The sequence below is a fragment of the Phragmites australis genome, chromosome 12 (genome assembly GCF_958298935.1).
Source record: "Phragmites australis chromosome 12, lpPhrAust1.1, whole genome shotgun sequence".
NCBI lineage: Eukaryota > Viridiplantae > Streptophyta > Magnoliopsida > Poales > Poaceae > Phragmites > Phragmites australis.
The window spans coordinates 29,550,887-29,572,341 of record NC_084932.1 but is presented as its reverse complement, the minus strand read 5'-3'; the positions used below and the strand labels follow the sequence as shown (position 1 = coordinate 29,572,341).

At 45.8% G+C, this 21,455-nt stretch overlaps 1 protein-coding gene and 1 pseudogene across 1 annotated transcript; both read left to right on the top strand.

Annotated features, from left to right (window-relative positions):
* Nucleotides 1-5,977: 5,977 nt before the first annotated feature.
* On the top strand, nucleotides 5,978-9,078 carry LOC133886496 (uncharacterized). Its single transcript, XM_062326182.1, has 2 exons — nucleotides 5,978-7,095; nucleotides 7,707-9,078. Exons 1-2 carry the CDS (start codon nucleotides 5,990-5,992, stop codon nucleotides 9,076-9,078), a joined length of 2,478 nt encoding a protein of 825 aa, XP_062182166.1. The 5' UTR covers nucleotides 5,978-5,989.
* Nucleotides 9,079-9,851: 773 nt separating this feature from the next.
* On the top strand, nucleotides 9,852-12,663 carry LOC133886495 (polyol transporter 5-like; annotated as a pseudogene).
* Nucleotides 12,664-21,455: the final 8,792 nt, after the last annotated feature.

Sequence of the window (21,455 nt, the reverse complement as noted above, 5' to 3'; positions counted from 1 at the left end):
TGTCCAGCCATGAGAGCTTGAGCAGAAGTCATCTTACTGAACTTGGATGCCTTCATATGACAGAACACCGGGAATGCCATTGCATTGCCTTGAGAAGGTGGCCTTAAACACATGTGCAACAGTAACACTCCATTATAGGCTATCGACGAAGGGGCCACCAAGGAGCATGGCTGACATGACCATCAGGATGCAGCTCTGGGTGCAGCAGTGGGGCGATGCTCTTGTGGACGTGATCGAGTTTGGTGCATCTTACAACGGCTACAGTTACCAGCAGTACCTGCAGTGGTACAGTACACGGACTCGCACGTCTCTTTCGAGTCATGGACCCCACGTCGTTCCTCTGTTACCACTACTGCCCTATACCCAGGACACGCAGGAGTGGTGCTACACGTTGCGGTACGTGAAATGTTCAAATTCTTACGACTTTCAACATTCAAATTACTACTAGTGCTAATGATTAGTCGTGTACCGCAGTCCGACGTCGCGAGAGAGATTCACGAGGAGGCGATGAGTTCAGCTACGAGACTGCACGAGCAAGGGCACATGTGGTATGACGATCGATGATATCATTGAAGCATTCTCCTTCTTACGTAACGTGGAGTGCACATTGTGCTGGTAGCCCGACATTGTTGTACGCGAGCCTTCGGCCGCGCGTTCCACTCAAAGGTCCCCACAACCTTCCTCCGCCTTCGACCACCAGCAATTTGCTGGTCCTCAGCCTCCACTCCCTGATCAGGTAATATTATTACTATAATAATTTTTTATTTAGTCTGGGAGTTTTTTATATGATTGAAAAATAAATATTTTGTACGTAGTTTTTTTTAATATTGTTGTACATTTCCGTGATCTTAGCAATTTGTTGTTTTAGTTCTATGTAAGGTTAATTAACTTGGTATTTTGTTCGATACATTTATTTTCTGTTGCAATTATATCAAACGCTAGAAATCTTAGAGTTTTCTATGCAAATGGTTAAATGCATAACGGTCCATATGGTGTCGATTTAAGTAATTGTGCAGGCAGGAGGCTGTAGATGGGCCGCCCCCTATTTCACATGAGGCTCTAGATGGGCCACCCCCTAGTTCACAGGAGGCTCTAGATGGGCAGCCCTTTTTTCACAGGAGGCCCTAGATGGACCGAGCATGGCTATGATACTCCTCAGCCTTCGCGTCCTGTGCATGCATGATGTTCTGATTTTGCCACGTTTGTGTGTATTCCTACGCCATGTATATCACAACTCTTTATTCCATAATGTTTGATTTATTATGTATTCTCTGTCAATACTCACTTGTTTCTGCACGATATAAATGTAGGTTGATCCGCATCGATACGACCACACTCTTTGACTATGTAGGGGCCTCAGAAATGTTGGGATCATCAAAGTTGTACATTGTACCACCGTCCACTCAGACTACGCACCAGAAGGCAGAAGGCAGCTATGGTCCCCAGTTGCCCAGACGTGAGCGCCACACGCCTGATTGGTACACACCTTCCACCTACGAGCATCCTGGGGGTGAGGAGGCCGACGTTCCAGTGTCAACACGTAGGCGCAAGCATGCTAGAGGTAGGGCATAGGGAAGGGTCAGGTAGGGGTCAGGAGTAGTCTGTGTTCCTTTTATGATTAATAAATATCATTTGTTCAGCTTTCTATTTCATTAGTTCAGACTACTAGTTTACGGAGTAGTTTAGTTACTCTGATGCTACTATCTTATGATGCTACTACCTTATTCTGCTATCGTATTCTACTATATTACTATAGTGGGAATATAGTAAGCACAATAATTTCATTGGATTCCCTGTCTTACATGCAGAGACAATAATAACTACTTGCTGAACTTTTGCAGCATGAAATGACCACACTAAGAAATAGCTTTCACAGGGAATCTCTGTCAAGCATCAATGTCACAACTTTTCCAGTTTTCACAGGACATCTTATGCTCCAGCCCCCAACCAAACCCTTGCACTAGCCCCCATCCATTATAAATAACCACATCCTCATCCATAGAGAGACCACTCCTTCCTCAACTCTCTCAACTGCAATGTCTTCCTCAGCTCCACCAAACCCACCCAAAAAACATTAGGGTCCCCCAAGGGATCGAACCACCGATGTACTTCTGTGGCGACCCTTGTAAGCTTCGGGAGTCATAGGAAATATCCTACATCTATAGCATATGCTTCTTCATATGTGTCAACTACCAGTACGACAAGCCTCGACATGTACCACACGAGTACCCACCAGTATAGCAACATAGATCACTCATGTAGACATTTCCACACAATTCCATACGCTCTCTTACTAATCTCCCCTCTTGTTTCTTTTATCCAACTCATGTAGACCTTTCCACACAATTCCATACGCTCTCTTACTAATCTCCCCTCTTGTTTCTTTTATCCAACTCATGTAGACCTTTCCATACAATTCCATACGCTCTCTTACTAATCTCCCCTCTTGTTTCTTTTATCCAGTCACATTCACCTATCTGCGACTTCATGTAATAGCTCGATATGTAGCAAAATAAGGACCAGAAGCGATGGGTAGACATGAAGATGTGGTGAAGGAGGGAAGCTTATCAACGCCGCGAGTACGAGCGACATCAGGAGGAACTATGGATGAAGCGGTAGGAGGAGGAGCGCATCAGGAACGTCACGAAGGAGTGTGTCGTGGCTTAAGCACGTGAAACAGAGAGGGAAAGGAAGCGAGAGAGGGCCCGTTCGCGCTAAGGCGGGGGGCGATGCCCTACGAAATGGCAAATACCCTAGGTGCACTCAGTAGAGAGTATCTATTATACCCTGGCCAAATTCTATTCCCTAAGACATATTTGGTTTAGCAGCGGCACACTATTAGATTACTCTTTAGACATATCGTACATGTCAATATTTATTGTCGGCAGCTCTTTATAGTTAGGGTATATTCGCGCTACGACGAAAAACCCTATGTCACATGTAATGTTCATCAATGTATATAACCTCAGTACCAAGTTCTATGCTACTTATACTTTACAACTACTATTGTAGCCTCCCATGCAATATCTATCAGCTATGTCCCATTATCGGACAAGCGATTCTACGATTTATTTTACATATTTCCATTCTGTATAAGAAATAAGTTTAATTATAAAATAAAAAAGTGATATAATATTTTATCGACAGAAGAAAAATTTCGGTCATTCCAACGCGGGAGATAGGGTTCACACTGAGGTCACGGGCCTAACCAGGAGATGTGGCCCACTGACCTCACGCGGTTTTTTCGTTCAACGGTTTGACGATAATTAATTTTCGCCAAATGGTTTGGCGACAATTGATTTTCGCCATTTTCACCAAATAGTTTGACGAAAATTATCTCGATGCTGCCGCCAGGCACCCGTAACCTGCCGCTAGTGCCACATCACATATTTTCACCATACTGTTTGACAAAATAGTGTTTTCACCATACTATAGTTTTCATTAAACCGTCAGACGAATAGGTATTATTTTTACAATTTCTTTATTTTTTATTATTTCTGTAGCATCCATCAAAAATATAATTTTAAAAAATTCCTGACCTACTGTTCCTCCAAGGTCCAAACTAGGCGAGCACCGCCGCGGCGCCGCACGCCGATCTCCCAGTCCCATATCCAGAGGCAGAGACCAGAGTCTTGAGAGTCCCAAGTCGATCGAAGCCGAGACGTCGCGTCGACCGTCGAGTACTCGGCTGCTCGAGTCGAGTCAGATTGGAGTGTGGGTGGGCCTTTAGTAATTAGTAGTACATCTTTTAGAGGCCTACAAAGGTCTAAGCCCAAGTGGAAAGGTAACGGGCTGCTGCTTGCCTGGCTCTGTTGCTTGCCTTGTTCTGCTGCAGGCTGCAGCTCGCCGCCTGATTGGGCATTTGAGCTACGGGATAGATATACATCCTATATACAATTTTTTTTTAAAAAAAATGGGTACTCAGTTGAATACCCTTGAATCACTGTAGATCCGTCCCTAGATATTACATGAAAGTAGAATTTCTTCTATTCTCATTTGAGAATGCGTACCGACCTAGGCTAGCACAGAGGTAGCCTGTACTGTCCAACGGGGGCACGGTGCTCATCAGCTCACGCTGTCGCGCATCTTCGGAACTGCAGTGAGCAGCAGCCATTACGCCCCATGAATATGCCTCGCTAGCTGGGCAGGAAGGCCCCCCTGGGATCGCCATTTGCCCATTTCTCCCACGCCCACAGGGCAACGCGGCCGTTGCGTTTAGTTGAACACCCGCCGCGCCCCGCGCCCAGCACACCGGAAATCCCTGCGCCAACGTTCGAAGATCGATGTTGCGGCCGCGCGCGCACGACTGGTTTCAGAGAGCGCGATTGGTTCGACCCTTACAGAAAGGATTATTCTTCGAATCGCCTTGTTCAAGTACACCAACATTTTGGATACGTTTGGTTGCATATAAAAAGTCTAATCAAATATTGGTCATGATTAAAATCAGGATAATATCAAAATTTGGTAAAAAAAATAACATTTGGTTTGTGATTAAGATAATGTTAGGGTAGTACCAAAATTGAGTCTAGAAATAAGCTTTTGGATTGAAGGCATGTTAAAATTTTTGAAAGATATGAGTATGACATGCGGAATTCACATGTAATTAATTTTTTTATGTCAAAATAGAGTGAATATGGGTCTTGATTTGTAGATTTAATTTCAGAGTACAATGATTTGAACAGATTTATAAACAGATGTACAGTTAAGCAAATATTATCATTACAAACTTAATAATCCAAAAACAATATACCAATCACTAGTTAACACGTCAGCACAGCTGCCCGTTCGGCCAAGCCAATTCGCGGGCGAGCGAATCGGCCGCCCGAAAATTTGCCAGCTTCATTGTTTACTGTGTGCACGCTGACCAAAATTTTCTTGGCCTGATCAAAATTTGACCTCCGACCAAATGGCAGCCAAAATCGGCGGGCAAACCAAAAATTGGCTTGACACATTTTGATCTGCATCAAACACGCCCTTTTCAGTTATGGGCCAAACTTCCTTTTCAGTTAGATTTATGGGCCTAGCTAGAAACACTAGACATGTTCACTGGAAAAAAAAATACCTTCAAAGCCCGGCCCCAATAATTCCGAAACAGTCATAATTGCAGAAATACTAAGTAGTATAGATGACATGAGGAATTAATTGATACCTGGCGTGCAGAGCCCAATATCTGTTGCATGGGAATACTCCAACTTTGGTAGAGCTGGAAAGATACATCGGCTCTGCCTTAAAGAGTACTCCGTATTATTAGTAGTTTCCAATACAAGCTGAGGGAAATTAATATGGTGTTTGGTTTGAGGAGTGGGTTGATGGTGTATCATCAGATAATCCTAGCTCCGAATCTAATCCACTTGTTTAGTTTGAGGAATGAGATGAATTGATCCATCACCATTTCAATCCTCAAAATCACTTCATTGGTATCACCTCAAACCAGACATTCCCTGAAGGAGCTTTAAAAAAGGCCACTCAGTGAAGTCATCCCTATGAATAAATTAGCAAGTAGAAGAATGGTGGATGCACGCCAGGGCTCCATAACGTCAATAATTAACGCTGTGCACCCATGCTGCCAAGACAGGCACTTGTTGAACCCTTTGGACGCATGATAGAGAATCACATGTTCTTAACTTACGCTTTGCTCATATGAAAAAAGAAAACAATTTGTAGAATGAACAAATGTATACTCAGCTCAAAACAAGTATATGCACGACACATGAGGAGTTGAAACCTGGCGTGCAGACAATGGTCACTTGAATGAGACTGCCGAATACAATGGGCATAAAACAAAGTCGATCTGGGAAAGAGGCGGGGAATAAAGTATAAAATAAGATGATTTGCCCAAGTAATGCCATGTTTGGGACACACGCAGACAGCAACGCCACCCACAATGATGCTAGCTGTGTGCACCCGTTCGATCAGCTCTATAAATACATGGAGCTCAGCCATGGGTGTCACTCAAAGCTTCACGTCGCCCCAAGCACCCAACAGTAGGATGATGGCCGACGCAGTCCATAATCAAAGTAGCATCCAGCCGGCGGACAGCAACCAAATGAGTACCGGCACCAGCCAGAAGCCCCAAGGGCCAGCGACGGAGGACCAGCTGAAGCAGTACCGCTACCAGCTGAAGAAGTACCTGCTGCTGCTGGCCACCCTGGTGGCGACGGTGACCTACGCGGCGGGGCTCAACCCGCCGGGGGGTTCCTGGATGGAGGACACGTCGGGAGGTCAGGTGGCCGGTGACTCCATCCTCCGGGAGACCAACTCCAAGCGCTACTTCGCCTTCTACGTCTTCAACGCCGTCTCATTCGCCGCGTCGCTCTTGGTCAGCCTCCTGCTCCTCGTAAACAAGGAGGGCAGCCAGGGCAACCTGCTCCTCACGATACGGACGGTGATGGTGGTCGACCTGCTCGGACTCATGGGGGCCTACGCCGTCGGGAGCAGCCACGACAAGTTCACCACCATCTGCGCTTCCGTGCTGGTGTCCATCGTCTTCGTCTACGTGACCGTCTTCATCCTCACTTCCGTCGCCGGCAGCCTCCCAGGTCGAGGAGAGGCACCATCGGCGGACAATCTCGAGAAGCATGAGATCCTGATGTTGCTAGCCATCTTCGCGGCGACCATCGCGTACGTGGCCGGGCTGAACCCGCCCGGCGGCTTCTGGCGGAGCACCCAGGAGGGCCACCACACCGCCGGTCACCCGGTGCTGCAGGCCCACCATCCCAACCGCTACAGGGCTTTCTTCTTCTGCAACACCACCGCCTTCGTCGCGTCCCTGCTCGCCATCATTCTCATCGTGGAGTACGAGAAGCACAACCTCAAGGGGAGAACAGGTGACGTTGCGCTGTATGGACTCATCATCACAGCGCTCTTGGGCCTCGGGGGCGCCTACGCCGCCGGGAGCTGCAGGGACAGCAAGCACACCGCCTATGTTCTCGGCCTAGGTGTCCCACTTGTTGCCTACATTTTCAGCTGGAGACTACTTAGCACCTACCTCCCCTGCATTGGTACAATCGAGGATGGATGCCGAAGCGGTCGTGTGCCACTCATAAGTTGGCTCGAGAATTTCCTCTCAAAAAGAAAAAGTTGGCTCCCCAAGTGGTATGCAGTATTGATCTTCATCATTGGCATGCATAGTTAAATTTATGTTGAAATTTTCCTTACTGCATTCGTCATATTCAAAACGGGTATACATTTTTCCTTCCTGCAAATAAATTAATTTGTAAATTTTAAAGAATTATGGAAAAAAATTCATAGATATATATTCTGTATATAGCTGTTCGCTATGATTTTTTCCTATGGCTATCTTAAAACTGAGCTATCAACAAACAGAAGTTCTAGTCAACGGACTCCGACCCACCTTTAAGTGATAGTACATCGTTATTTCAGCCATGTTCATTTGGAAGTTTCTAAAAGATGATTTTGCATTGATTTCGTTTCTTAAACCAATTTGCATTGGTCTGTAGATATTCAAACATAGCAACCTAACAGTATAGCTACATAATTTTACTTAACTATTGAGTGTTGACTAGTATGGCTTTGTATATCACTTCATGTGCATAAGTCCCCCCCCCCCCCCCTCTTCTCTTTTATTATTGTACCTCTTTATATATGCAGTAGGATTATTTCCTACTGTTTAATATCAGTATCAAAAGAATTATTCTAGGCTGCAATCTGATCTAATTATCTATTTGTACAATTACGATGGACAGTATAAAGGACGAAGACCTGGAGCAGCGTCGTGAATTTATTCAGTTGCTTGCCATTCTTGCGGCTACCATTACTTACCAAGCAGGAGTAGATCCCCCTGGTGGCGTCTGGTCAGACAACGGGGAGGGTCACCATGTCGGAGACCCAATACTCCTCACAACGCACCCTGGGCGGTACAAGGTCTTCTTCTATTTTAACTCGGCGGCTTTTGTGGCATCCCTAGTCATCATGGTAATGTTGCAGAGTGAACGTCTAGTCAGACGCCATGCACTGGACGCAGCCATTATACTGGATATGTTTGGCCTCATAGGCGCATACGCTGCCGGAAGTTGCAGGGACACAAGCACCTCCATTTACACGGTCGCCATGGCTGGTGCTGTCCTTATCTATGTGGTGATTCACATTGTCTTCTTGACACTAGACCGCAAGGATGTGAAGGATGAAGATAAGTTGAAGAAGAATCGTGAGGTGTTGCTGCTTCTTGCAATCTTGGCTGCGACACTCACCTACCAAGCCGGCTTGACCCCGCCGGGTGGCCTCTGGGAAAGTGACAAGTTTGGGCACCGCGCGGGCTTCCCGGTCCTCCAAGACAAATACCCTCGCCGTTACAAGACATTCTTCTACTGCAATGCTGCAAGCTTCATGGCATCCGTGGCTCTCATCGTCCTCCTTATGAACCCAGATCTGTATAGGCCGGGCATACGGTGCTATGCACTCTTTGTCTGCATGGTAGCGGGCATGTTTGGCCTCATGGGTGCCTACGCTGCTGGAAGCTCCCTGCATCTATTAACCTCCGTCATTGTCTTTGTGTTGGTTGCTGCACTTTCTGTTATTGTAGTCTCTATGGCAATCTTCCACTTATCAAAACGTCAGCCGGAAGCTCCATCACGCAGTGGCAATGATCAACAAGATTGCTCTTCAACACCGGAATCCAGCAAGTACCTGATGCTGGTCGGAATACTGGCTGCGAGCGTGACCTACCTGACGGGCCTAAAACCACCTGGTGGCCTGTGGAGGGACGACGGTAATGGACACTCTGCTGGCAACCCGGTTCTCTACGACACCAACAAGCTGCGGTACAACGTTTTCTTCTACAGCAACTCCACTTCCTTCATAGCTTCCATCATCGTCATCGCCTGCTTGCTTCATGGACTGATGATGATGCGTAAGCTGAGCACAATGCCTCCTTGGCCAATGCACACAACCATGTTGCTGAACATGCTCGCCCTCCTGGGAGCCTACGCGGCAGGCAGTGCTCGGGAGTGGGGCACATCAAGGAACGTCATCCTGCTGCTCATCCCCATACTGGCCTTGGTTTGGCTTATGTTCCGCTTCTTCAAGAAAGGAGATCAGAAAGAAAACGAACCAGCTTAAGAGTGCTCCGGTGTCGGATGTCTCATATGGCGTGTTCTTATAACGGCGAATTACAGGCCCGTATTTTAAAGAATAGTCACAACTCTGCTATATAAATAAAAGTTGTGACACGGTCGTTTGTTTGCTTTAAGCTTTCTCGAAATAGGAGTCCAAGGTGTGTGTTGAGATATCGAGTTGTTTGCTCCCATATGTATTCTTTATTTCTCTAAAAATACTGAATAAAAGGGTTTCCCCGATGTCATTATGGAACCAATTGCAAACGTCACATATCGAGTTGTCTCTTTATCTAAAAAACATATCGAGTTGTCTGTTCCCATATGTATTCTTTGTTTCTGTAAATGCTATCTTGGACTTCGGCATATCACGTTCCACAACGTTGTCATCCAGACGCACTTGGACGTACGGACGCCTAGCTGGCTCTCAACTCTATAGCGAGGCTATGGAAATTTTTTTCCATGGTGATTTTCGCCGAAAATCGGTTCTATCGGTCACCCCAATATTTAGTTTACTGATCGAAAAATTCAAATTCAACCAAATATGACAAAATTGACCCAATTTTGACTCGAAATTGATCGAAATTAGACCAAAAATTTCCGAATATCGGAAATATCAGCCTTACCGGTGGGTCCAATTTTTTAAAAAAATCCGAAAGTCTGAACCACCCGAGGCTCGCGTTCTGCAGTCTTTGTGATCTGGATGGGCTGTACAAGGGTACGATTGTTTTTTTACTTGCGTTGTTGTTTCTTTCTTCAAGTGGCAAAATGGTGAGAGCAATGGGAACTGTTCTTCAAGGAAGTGACGACGAGGCTGTCGGTGTCCCGGGTTCCGGCCGAGCAACGGGCATCGCCGGCCGTCGAGCTCTGCTGCTGTGCCGTACTCCCGCGCGATCCACCCAGCCTGACGACGACCAAGTCAGAGCGCGATTACGACCAATCTGGCCCGCACAAAACTGATCCGACGGCTCCCAGGGCGGGTCAGCATTTGAAACAGAACAACGACCACTCCTACTCGTTATCTCGAACACCGAACACGACCGGGAGCTCCAGGAACGCCTCCTCTGCGTGCTGCCTCGGCTCGCCGGAGCGCCGCCGCGTTTCTGCGCTCTCCTTCCTCCCGAAGCCTCCATTACGGCGCATTTAATTAGCTCCAATAATGGGCGGAAGCGCTGGGCATCGTCCACTTGGGATCCTCCGTAAAGGCTAGAAGAAAGAAACAGAGCTGGTGGCATTCATGTCCGGAGGGCCCCTCTCACGTCGTCTTAGGTACTTAAATTAGGTTTGGTGACAATAACCACTGTCACATTCATCAGCAAATGGACAAAGATTGAACGAGACTGTGCTGACATAGAACTATACTGCTATCTGCAGTTGCACTTGCATCCCACGGTCCTCACCGGCGACAAGCAACCGCAAGCAAGCGATGTGGCGCACAACGGTGCCGCCGATGCCACGGCGCCGCTGCTCCAGTCGTCGGACGCGCCGCACCGGAGCACGTTCGCGTTCGTCTGCGCCACGCTCGCCTCCATGAGACCATGACCACCATCCTCATGGGCTGCGGTACGTTTTTTTCCGAAGGGACAGCAGAAGTTCTGCTGATCTTTTCATAGATTAGAAAAAAAGAAAAAAATAGAAAGTCTCATACAAATCAACTACAAAACTAGCACATCAGCTTGCGCTAATAGGAAGCCTCTTCCACAACAGGAAAAATAGAAAAAGCATAAGAAGAGGTTTAAACCACAGAGAACTGCAGACGCAAAAAAGAAAAATGAGAACAACAAACTAGAAAGGACGCCTGTATTACAGCGGTATTACTCAAACATTTTCATCTACAGCTTGCTTTCTCCACGCCAGCCTCCTGGTTAGAATCGATTCTTTTATTAAGCAGGCAACCCCCTGTGCAGTCAACGATTGATTGTGGAAGATCTTTCGATTGCGCTCCTTCCAACTGTTTCACCAAAAATAGATGACGATTCCGTTGAATTCTTATTTTTGATCATGAGTAACCTGTCTGTTGGCTTGTTTCCATCAAGCACGCATGGTCTGAGAGGAGTCCAATTGGAGGGTCTGTTCCAAGTCGAACCAAGAACAGATCAACTGCCAAGTTCCTTTCGAAAAAGAACAGTCTTTGCAAAGATGATTAGCCATTTCGTCCTCTTGATCACACAGTCGGCAAACTGAAGAATCCCCCCACCCACGCTTTGCCAAATTATCCCCCGTTAGAATCTTGTTTTGTAATAGGATCTAAGAAAAGTTTTTGCATTTGGGTTCCGCTTTTGCTTTCCAAATATTCGTCATGCTATATCTTCTGAACTTGCCCATAAACTATATGTGGTATGCACTTTTCGTCGAGTATTCGCCGTTCTCAGTCCAACTCCAAGTGATGTGATCCAGAGTGTCCTCTGAAATGACCATATCTTGCAAGTGTTCTCATAGCAAAGTCATTTGGTTAAGTTCCGCTTGAGTTTCAATTGGACCGAGCCATCTAATCCAATTGTGGTTTGGGAGTGACTTGCAGACAAGTTGTTTTTTCCTTTTGGACTTTTCATAAACGTTTGGGGCAATGTTCTTAGGAGCTTGTCTGTTGATCCAACTTAACTGCCAGAAGAGTGTTTTTTTTTCCGTCACTTAATGTAACACTTGTTGAAGCATTGAACAGATCTTGGTCTGATTTATCACAAGGAAGCTGCATCTGTAACCAAGGTCGTTCTTCTTCCTTCCATCCAAACCATAGCCATTTGATCCGAAGAGCCCGGGCAAAAAGCTGCAACTCTAAAATGCCCAAACCACCGAGGGTCTTAGGCAAGCAAACTGTGCTCCAATTCGTGAAACTAAGTCATTACCTCTCTAGATCGATCGTTCATCCTCGTGGGCTACCGTTCGTGACTGTTGCTTCCTACCTGCAGATCTTGCGCTGATGAGCGGCGCGCAGCTGTTCATCCGAGAGGACCTGGTCCTCTCCGATGTGCAGATCGAGGTGCTAGTGGCGTCCATGAACGTGTACATGCTCGTGTCCATCCTCGCCACAGGATGGGTGGCCGACCTGCTGGGCCGCCGCGGCATGCTTGTGCTCGCCAACACCTTCCTAGTGGCTGGCGCGCTCGCCTTGTCGATAGGCGACAGCTACACCGCGCTCATGGCTGCGCGCTTCGTCACCAGCATCGGGGTCGGGTTCTCCCGCGCGTCGTTGCGCCGATCTGCAACGCCGAGATCTCGTCGGCGTCAATGCGGGGCGTACTGTTGCCCTTGCTAGATTGCACGAACGGGCGTCCACGAGCAACAAAGTGTCGTAGACGCTTGTCAACGTCGGCATCCTGCTTAGCAACGTGTCAATTAAGCCTTCGCTGGCCTGCCGGTGCACCTCAGCTGGCGGGTCATATTCGCCATCGGCGTGCTCCCGCCCATGCTCCTCGCCGCGGGGGTGCTTGCTATGCCGGAGTCGCCACGGTGGCTGGTGATGCGTGGGCGCCACGGCGACTCACGCGCAGTGCTTTTGCGCACCTCGGACAGCCGAGGTCGACCTCCGCCTCAAGGAGATCGAGTAATACTGCAGAAACTCTTAGCGACGGTTCAAAATCGACATCAGTGATCATCACTAATTAATCGGTACTTATAGTTACTGACTATCAGTGTTGGGTATGTAACTGACACTGAAAATCACTATCAATATTGGTTCGTGGATACAACCGACAGTAATAGTACGCGTATCAGTGTTGCTTTATATTACCAATTGACATTGATATGTGTTTCCCGTCCTTTTTAAAATATGACGGTTGCTACCAATAACGTGCCCATTTTCAAATTTTGGCCATTGTCACCAATAATATACGGTATATTTATAGACACGCACATATAAATTTAAGTCATAAAACATCATGTCTCGTTAATCACAGTATATATACACTGCATATATGTTAAGTTTCATTATAACAACGATAAAGAGTTTAAACTTTCTTGTTAATCGAAGTGTCTGAACTCTGCCATTTCTTATTGAATGAAGGTAACGAGAGAGAGGAGTCAATTTCATGGAACTCGCCGGTTGGACTAATGATTTGGTCATTCATGAATCCAACGAGTTATTCTTGAAGTGCATTGATTTCAATAAACATGAGACGATCTCTGGACAACTTGAGGAGTTGCAATTTTAAGAATTGAATAAACGAATCCTTATAAATACGTATCGGACCTGAAAATTAGTCATCAATATGTGAAGCTCATGTCTAAACCAATTGTATGTCGGAGCAAATAAGCTAAGCAAATAGTTTTAATGAATGATATTAATAAATCAATAAATGAACCCTTTTCTATGTAAGGTGTTTGTCTTTGTGTGTTTTCTATTAAAAATATATATCAAACTTGTCAACAATTAAGTGGAATCCTTTAGGTTAAAAATATATGAATAATAGTGGAGGCGAATATCATTATTTCACTCATCCAAAATGTCTTACTTTTCTTTAAGAAAACACTTTTTGAAACAATTTTTTATGTTACAAATCGTTGTAAGTAGTCATATAAAACTGCTATATATGCACAACATCATTTAAATCTGTTTGTATTGAAATAGTGTCCCAGCAGGATGACAACATTTCAAAATGCTAAATGGATGCACCATTTACGGGACAACCCTACATTAAAAAATGTGATGGTCAGATACAAAGGACACTCCTCCTTTTACGTCAGTTGGTGAGCGCAAATTCGTTAACTCAACAGACATGGGCAACTGCAACACGCATGTTGGTGATAATCACAATCCAAAACTAAAAGAAACTTGATGTAGCTTTTAGTTTAGATTTATTCCAATATCTCACCAGAATCACCAAAATAGAATTATTTTCTTCACGAGTACCGCATACTATAGAAGTTCATAGCTGCATCAGTACCCAATTTGGCGATGTTTTCTTCTAAAACAGTGTAGGGAAGCAAACTGAAGTTAAACATCGATCAACTGTGGCATGTATGATAAGTTCATGATTATTCAGCCTGAGCTCCAAATTTACAGTTAAACTTACAAATTCAGTTAGCTATTTCCCTTTCCAACTGTTGCATTGTGATATTTGGACATCACCGGTTGTAAGCAATTCAGGATTTCAGTATTATCTAGTTATTCTCGATGACTATTCTCACTTCGTGTGAACTTTCCCTTTAAAGTGCAAATTTGAGGTCCTTACAACATTGTTGTCATTTTTTCATATGTTCGAACTCAATTCTAGCGCCCCGTTTTTACATTTCAAACCGACAACAGAAAAGAGTTTGATAATCATGCATTGCGCTCATTTATCTCCTCCCATGGCACTGCTCTTCAGTTCTCTTGTCCTTAGACCTCAGCGCAAAATAGAAAAGCAGAATGCATCCTCCGCACATTAAACAACAGTGTCCGCTCTTTGCTGTTCCATGCCTCCATGCCGCTGGCGTTCTGGGCTGAGGCACTTGCCACTGTGACGTACCTCATCAATCGGCGCCCGTGCACAAACCACTCAGTCCGTCACTCCGCACGAGCTTCTTCTCGGTGCTGCGCCTACGTACGACCACCTACGGGTGTTCGGGTGTCTGTGGTACCTAAACATTTCTGCGACGGCGCCACACAAGTTGCTCTACGCTTAGTGCCAAGCGTCTTCCTTGGGTACCCGCCGAACCACAAGGGAAACAGGTGCTACAACCCATCCACATGACGCGTCAACACTTCTCGGCACATCGTCTTTGACGAGCACTACTTTCCCTTTGCTCGTGGCAAGAAGGACGACACATCCAAGCCGCCACCATCGTCTCTCCATGACAACGATCTTGCGTTGTCATCTAACCCCTTTCAGGAGATGCTACAACCGCACGACAACAGGACATCATGCGCGATGGCGGACACTAACACTTGTGACCGCACCGAACCCTTCGGCATCCACCGCTCCAGTGGCATCGGAAACTCCGACGCCCAACACGCGGCACCGGATGACGCGACCATTCCACGTGCGGCCACACCCGTCGTGCTCCCTTGAGCGGCTACGTCACTGCACGATGCCTCACGTTCCACGCGCTCCTCTTCATTGACGAGTTCGCCACCCACGGTGTCGTGCTCTACCACCGTTTGTGCTACGACGATTCTAGACATGTGCACAACCACGTCATCTCCATGGAGCAGGTGCAAGTAGGTGCAACCTTGTTGACCCGGTTGGAGACCTGGTTAAAGGTTAGGAACCCCTAGTTAGCTTTCGTAGGTGGCTAGTGAGATGATGCTTGAGTAGGTAATGGCTTTGTTGAATCGCAATGCCACGACGGTGATATGTACTCAGCTTGTGAGTTAAGTGTACACTCTGTGGAGGTAAAAATATTCGAATAGCCGTGTCCACAGTCAAGGACGAACTACGGTTTGGTCACAACAACTAGCATGGGTTGCGTGTGTACTCTTGGAGTGTGAATGGGCAGAGTGCGCCCGTTTTTTGAAAATAGGTCCGGTAGGGTGCCGTGAGTTGCTACGGACGGAGTGTTCGGCAACATTAAAACTTAGGCCATGGTAACTTCCACCATGGCCAGAAAACCCCCTTTACTTGATGATTTGTTTTCAAAATCTCCGCCTTATAAAATGAACCTTGCATGTGTAAGCTCAGCTTTTCTTTTTTGCAAAAGTTAACATTACAGCTTTATCCCTGTTATTCCATATGCATGCATTTATATCCCTTGATATAGGGAAAGTGTTAAGACTTGTTGAGTACGTCTGTACTCACCCTTGCTTGTGCTTTTTTTTAATAGTGGGACCCATTTCTACGGCCTTCTTTGGAGGCAGGGTCGAGCGAGGCCGCTCCGTGCATGCCCGTGCGAGCACTCGGGCTCGAACGCGGGCTGGCTCGAGCACTCGCGCCGTCCTTGCCAACCGGGCTAGCGCCCGGATACCCTTTGCTTGTGCTTTCAGAGGATGATCCGGGCTTCACCGACACAGACGGTGAGGCTAATGAGTAGTTTGGTCGTATCCACACCCGAGTTGCCTGTGGAGTGACGTATTCATCATGTTGTCCCTGCTATGCACTCTGATGTCGTGGACTATGATGTTTGTGCACTGCTTCTTAATGGTGTATATTTTATTAGCTTGATAGAGTTATTTCACCATTCTCTTTGTTGTATGACTATGGTTCCACCTATTATAAAACTCTCATTTAGTGACTGATTTAGAGACTGGTACAACAAAGGTTTTAAGCATCAGGATGATCTGAGGTGCTTTAGGTGGTATCAGAGCCATACTTAGCTATCAGATGATACCATAGACGTGGTAATTTCCTTAAAACTATTTTACAAAACTTCTTATACTTCCCCTTTCTATTGAAAAACCCTTTTTGATGAGCGTTGTCTTTCTCTATACATATGGAAGATCAAGGTTGGGTAACTGAGTACTGCTTGGACACCTCTGGTTTCCCGAAGGTGTCGTACACTGCCATGAACAGGCTGGGTATTATGGAACACCCAGAGTACATTGGCAGGGAGTTTGAAGAATACACACTGAGCGTTGTGAGGTCACCATCCACATTTGAGCCAGTGAAGATCATGTTGCAGTGTCTACAATTCTCAATGTGGAGCATGTTGGCTTCGAAGAAAGGTACATGGGACTCCTTGTTCCAGAAGGAAGAATGAAGGATTATAGATTCCAATTGATCAATGATAAATATGCTAAAAGGCTGGCAGATTGGTTTGAAAAATATCTTTCAGCTAGAGGGGAAGAGGTATTGATTAAATCTGTTATGCAAGCCCTACCAATTTTTACGATGGGGATCTTCAAATTCTCTGCAGGGCTGTGTGAGGATTTGATGCAAACGACGAGGATCTTTTGGTGGGGATATGAGGAGAATGCTAGGAAAGTCCATTGGATTGCTTGGGAAAAGATGATCGTGCCGAAGTGTTATGGTGGCATGGGTTTCAGGGATGTCCGTGCTTTCAGTCAAGCCCTCCTCGTTCGGCAAGCCTAGAGGCTGATCTAGTTTCCTGATACCCTGTGTGCTCGGTTGTTAAAGGTGAAATATTTCCCTCTGGGTCAATTTCATGACACAACTTTTGCATCGGGGGGCTCACCCTCGTGGCAAGGTATTATGCATGGTTTGGACATGCTGAAATGTGGAATTATCTGGAGGGTGTGCTTTGGCAGGAGCATCAGGATATGGCGTGCGACAATTGGTTGCCGCGAGATAATGCACTTAAAATTTATAATATGAAGGAAACCTCAAGACTTCACAGAGTGAATGAGCATATGATTCCTGACACAGCAATGGAATGAGGATCTTATCCACTGTATCATGTGGCCTCACGATGCGGCTGAAGTTTTGAAACTAAAAGTTCCAAACCGAGAAGTGGACAATTTTCTATCTTGGCATTTTGATCCATGAGGTATGTTTACGGTATGTAGTGCTTACTTGCTTGCCATCAAAGACCGTACTCAGCCTCCGCATTTGCCTGCAGTTAGTACTAATGGCGAGGGAGCAAACCATATCTGGAAGTGTATTTGGAGCTCTATGGTTCCTCTAAAGGCTAAAGTATTTGGATGGAAGCTCGCTAGGGGAGCGCTTGCAACACAGATGAGCCGTTGGCGCCAAACTTTGGCTTTCTACCCGACGTGTACCGAAACACGGATGAAGATCGATTCCATGTTGTGGTGAGGTGCACTAAGGCCAGAGCCCTGCGTGAGGCGATGAGGGAGTTCTGGAATCTGCCCTCTGAATGGGAATTCTCCTATACTGGCTCGGCTTGGCTACAGGTGCTGCTCAACTCACGGAATGATGAAACTCGTGCTTGCATTCTTCTGCTATTTTGGCATGCCTGGCATTTGAGAAACGATGCCATCCACGTGAAGGGCGGAGCTACTATCTCATAGTCAGTTGGTTTTCTGAAAAATTATTTTGAGACACTGTTTCAAATCTGGCAAACATCTGATGGCAAAGGGAAGGCTAGTGTTAGGGCTTCTCGGCCCATATGGAGCCCATCTGATTCCCCCAAATTGTCGATTAGGCAAAAGTCAATACAGATGCCAGCTTTGATGCGCGTTCTGGCGAGACCTTCGGCGGATGCATTATCAGGAACTACCTTGGCGAAGCACTTTTGTCTGCTTGGTCAAGCCTCTTGGCAAGCGCATGCTTGTCTGTTTGGCTGTAGACCGGTGAATGAATGGGTGAACATGCTAATCATCTTTGAAGGGGACTGCTTATCAGGAATTACCTTGGCGAAGCACTTTTGTCTGCTTGGTCAAGCCTCTTGGCAAGCGCATGCTTGTCTGTTTGGCTGTAGACTGGTGAATGAATGGGTGAACATGCTAATCATCTTTGAAGGGGACTGCTCGGCGCTTGTTGAGGGAATGTCGTCCACCGGCTGGGATCGGTCGAGCTTTGGCTATGTACTGAAGGAGGCAAATGATCTCGCTCTAAATTTGCCGGATTGTCGTTTTAATCATGTGAACAGGAATGGGAATAGAGTGGCTCACGTGTTAGCACAACTAGCAAAAAGGGGTGTGGAGGCTTTGGTTTTGTTCCTCGAATCGCCTTCGTGTATTGCTGAGCTCCTTGCTCGAGATTGTAAAGACATTATTCTATATTAATAAATTTCCAGTTCCCCAAAAAAATATAATAGAAGGAAAGAGGGCAAAGGGAACCATTGGAGACAGGCTTGACTACTGAGAAGGTAGAGGAGAACGATCCTGCAGAGTACCTTGCAAATTAGTCTTTTTCGTAAAACTTGTGGTTGTGGATGGAGGTCACCCTCGCTGGTGTTTTGATGCACTCATCAACATTTCAATGATTATCCAAAGGTTAGAAAATCGACTAAAATTGATTTTCCAGTCATAAGGGTAGCAAATCACCATCTTCATAATTTTTTGGGTCTACTCGTTTGGGTCTTAAAGAAACATGCACTGTTAAAGTTAGTGCCACTCTACGGTCTGTGTTTCGATTATTTGAAAGAAAGTTACAATGAGGAAGATGAATTAATTAATAAAATATATAATGAAGCTGATATTTATTATGCTTCGGAGCAATTTAATAATTTTATAGAATCCTTAGATAATGTAGAATTGTACAATCTAGATAACGTAATGAAAGTAGACATAACTTTCTCTCTCTGTATATATATACACATATATACGGTAGTACTATTCTACACCAGAGTATAGAATAGTTATTCTACACTCACCTCCGTCCAGCCTACCCCACCCATAGCAGAACGTCGGCCCAGCTCCTAGCGCGCACTCTTGTGCCTGCTTTTCAACGTGCGCTCGTGCTTGCTTTTCCGTGTGCACCACATGCCCCCACTCGCTCGCTCGCCCTGCGCTCGCGCCTGCTTGCCCGCACGCATCATGTGTCCCCTGCGAACCACGCCCGGATCCCCCACGCCCGCCACTGCGCCCACGTGCCCCTACCCCACGCGCAACTACTGACCCGCTGAAAGCTACTGAGAACTACTTAAACAACTACTAAAAAACTGCTGATATTACTGAACAAACTATTGATACTACGAGAAACTACTGACAACTACTAATACAAACTATTGGCAACTACTGACACAAACTACTGAACAAAATTTAATATAACTTTGAACTACTGACACTACTGAACACAAACTACTGACCTACTGAACAAATTACCGATATTACTAGTAACTACTGACAAATACTGAACAAACTATTGACCAAAACTACTAATACTACTAAACAAAAATACTGATACTAATAGCAACTACTAACAACAAAACTGACACACTACTGAACATAGTAATTTTTTCACACCGCTACTTAAAAAGCATTAAACCCATAACAAAATTACAGAAGAATTCAAGTCATAGTAAATTACTGAACACTGCTAAGCAAATACATAGTTGCTATTGGACTATTAAACTATTGGACGCATGGCGCGTGGGTGTAGGAGCGAGCGGGAGCGCATGGACGTGTGGCGTGCGGGCGCGGGGACGTGAGGCGCGCCGGCAAGCGGGTGCGGGAACACATGGTGCACGGGCGCAAGGGCAAGCCGAGCATGACGCGTGGGCATAGGGACACATGGCATACGAGCGTGGGAAAAGAGATCCTAAAGTTATCACGTTAGATTGAAGTCCAACCACTCAGGGCAGATGCTACAGTCCTTGGTGAACGGTAGAAAAGAGACGCTACGGTAAATGAATCACTGTTCCTCTAGTACCGTTCTACAGATCAATGTTCATCCCTCACATATCACTGTAGTGCTGCTACAACCTCTGTATTGCCTTCACCACTACAGAGGATCCGGATCCATGGGTGCAGGGGCTTATATCATAATATGATTGACTGATAGGGACTTGATCGATCCAGCATGACCTCTTCTCTCTTTTCTTGCTGTCAAGATCGACTGCTTGATTTTTGTGCCCTTCTTCTATCACCCGAGGTTGAGGGTTTTCTCACATTTCGTTCTTCTTCATAAATTTAATTTAAAAGTTGTTTTCCTGTCAAACTCAGACCCTCCTTTCTTTCTTTTTGATAAATTTAATTTAAAAATTGTTTACCCACTGCCCCGCCAGAGAGATTAAGATTTGAAGTCTACGTGGGGGTAAGATCTACGTGGGCAATATTTGTATTGGTGGTATGGTGATGCAGCCAAAGCCACAAGTTAGGTAGGAGAGCGATGGGTGGTGACAGGGTGTGGTGATGAGGTAACAATAGTTTCATAGGAGTCACGAGTCAGACAGGATGGTCGTGGTGAGATGGTGCTGATAGCAGTGGCAAAATAAAGGTAATAATTAGGAAGTGAAAGTTAGAAGTCACCAGAGATGAAGAACTAGGATGAGGTGACGGTTGAGAAAAACAAACACCATAGTGAGCCGAGATCCATTGAAGAAGAAAGTGTCGGTCATTGGATGCAACTTTCGAACAAAATTTCTTTTGACAGTCACCGTAAGTAAAAGGTAATATATAGCTTTATATATCGCATGCGTACAGACGTGGATAGTTATTGCATGGTGCGCACCGATTGGCCAGCGGAACAATCAGAGAGAGAGAGAGGAGTCAAAACACTCGTGGGGCCCAAAATGTCCGTGGATCCCATCCCATCCTGCTGCAAGGAACTACTCCATATAACTGATGATCACCAGTGGAAAAAAGTTTCATTTTGACTAATCACAGACCGTCCACTGCCTCTCTTTCGATGTTGATGTACCCAGTAATACTTATCTGGAGTAGTACGTATTGCAAGGACGTGATCGCGATCCATGTACCCAGTACAGTAGAGAACCAAAACAATGGCGAGAAGCAAGCACGATGAAAGTAAACAATTTTGGAACGCTGATTACAACTCCGAAGTGTACCTGGATTCGTCACTTTTCTCGCATTACAAAAACTAAGAAGTGGCACATATTAATAGTTTGGTTAGTCTCGTTATAATATTTTATTATGATAATATT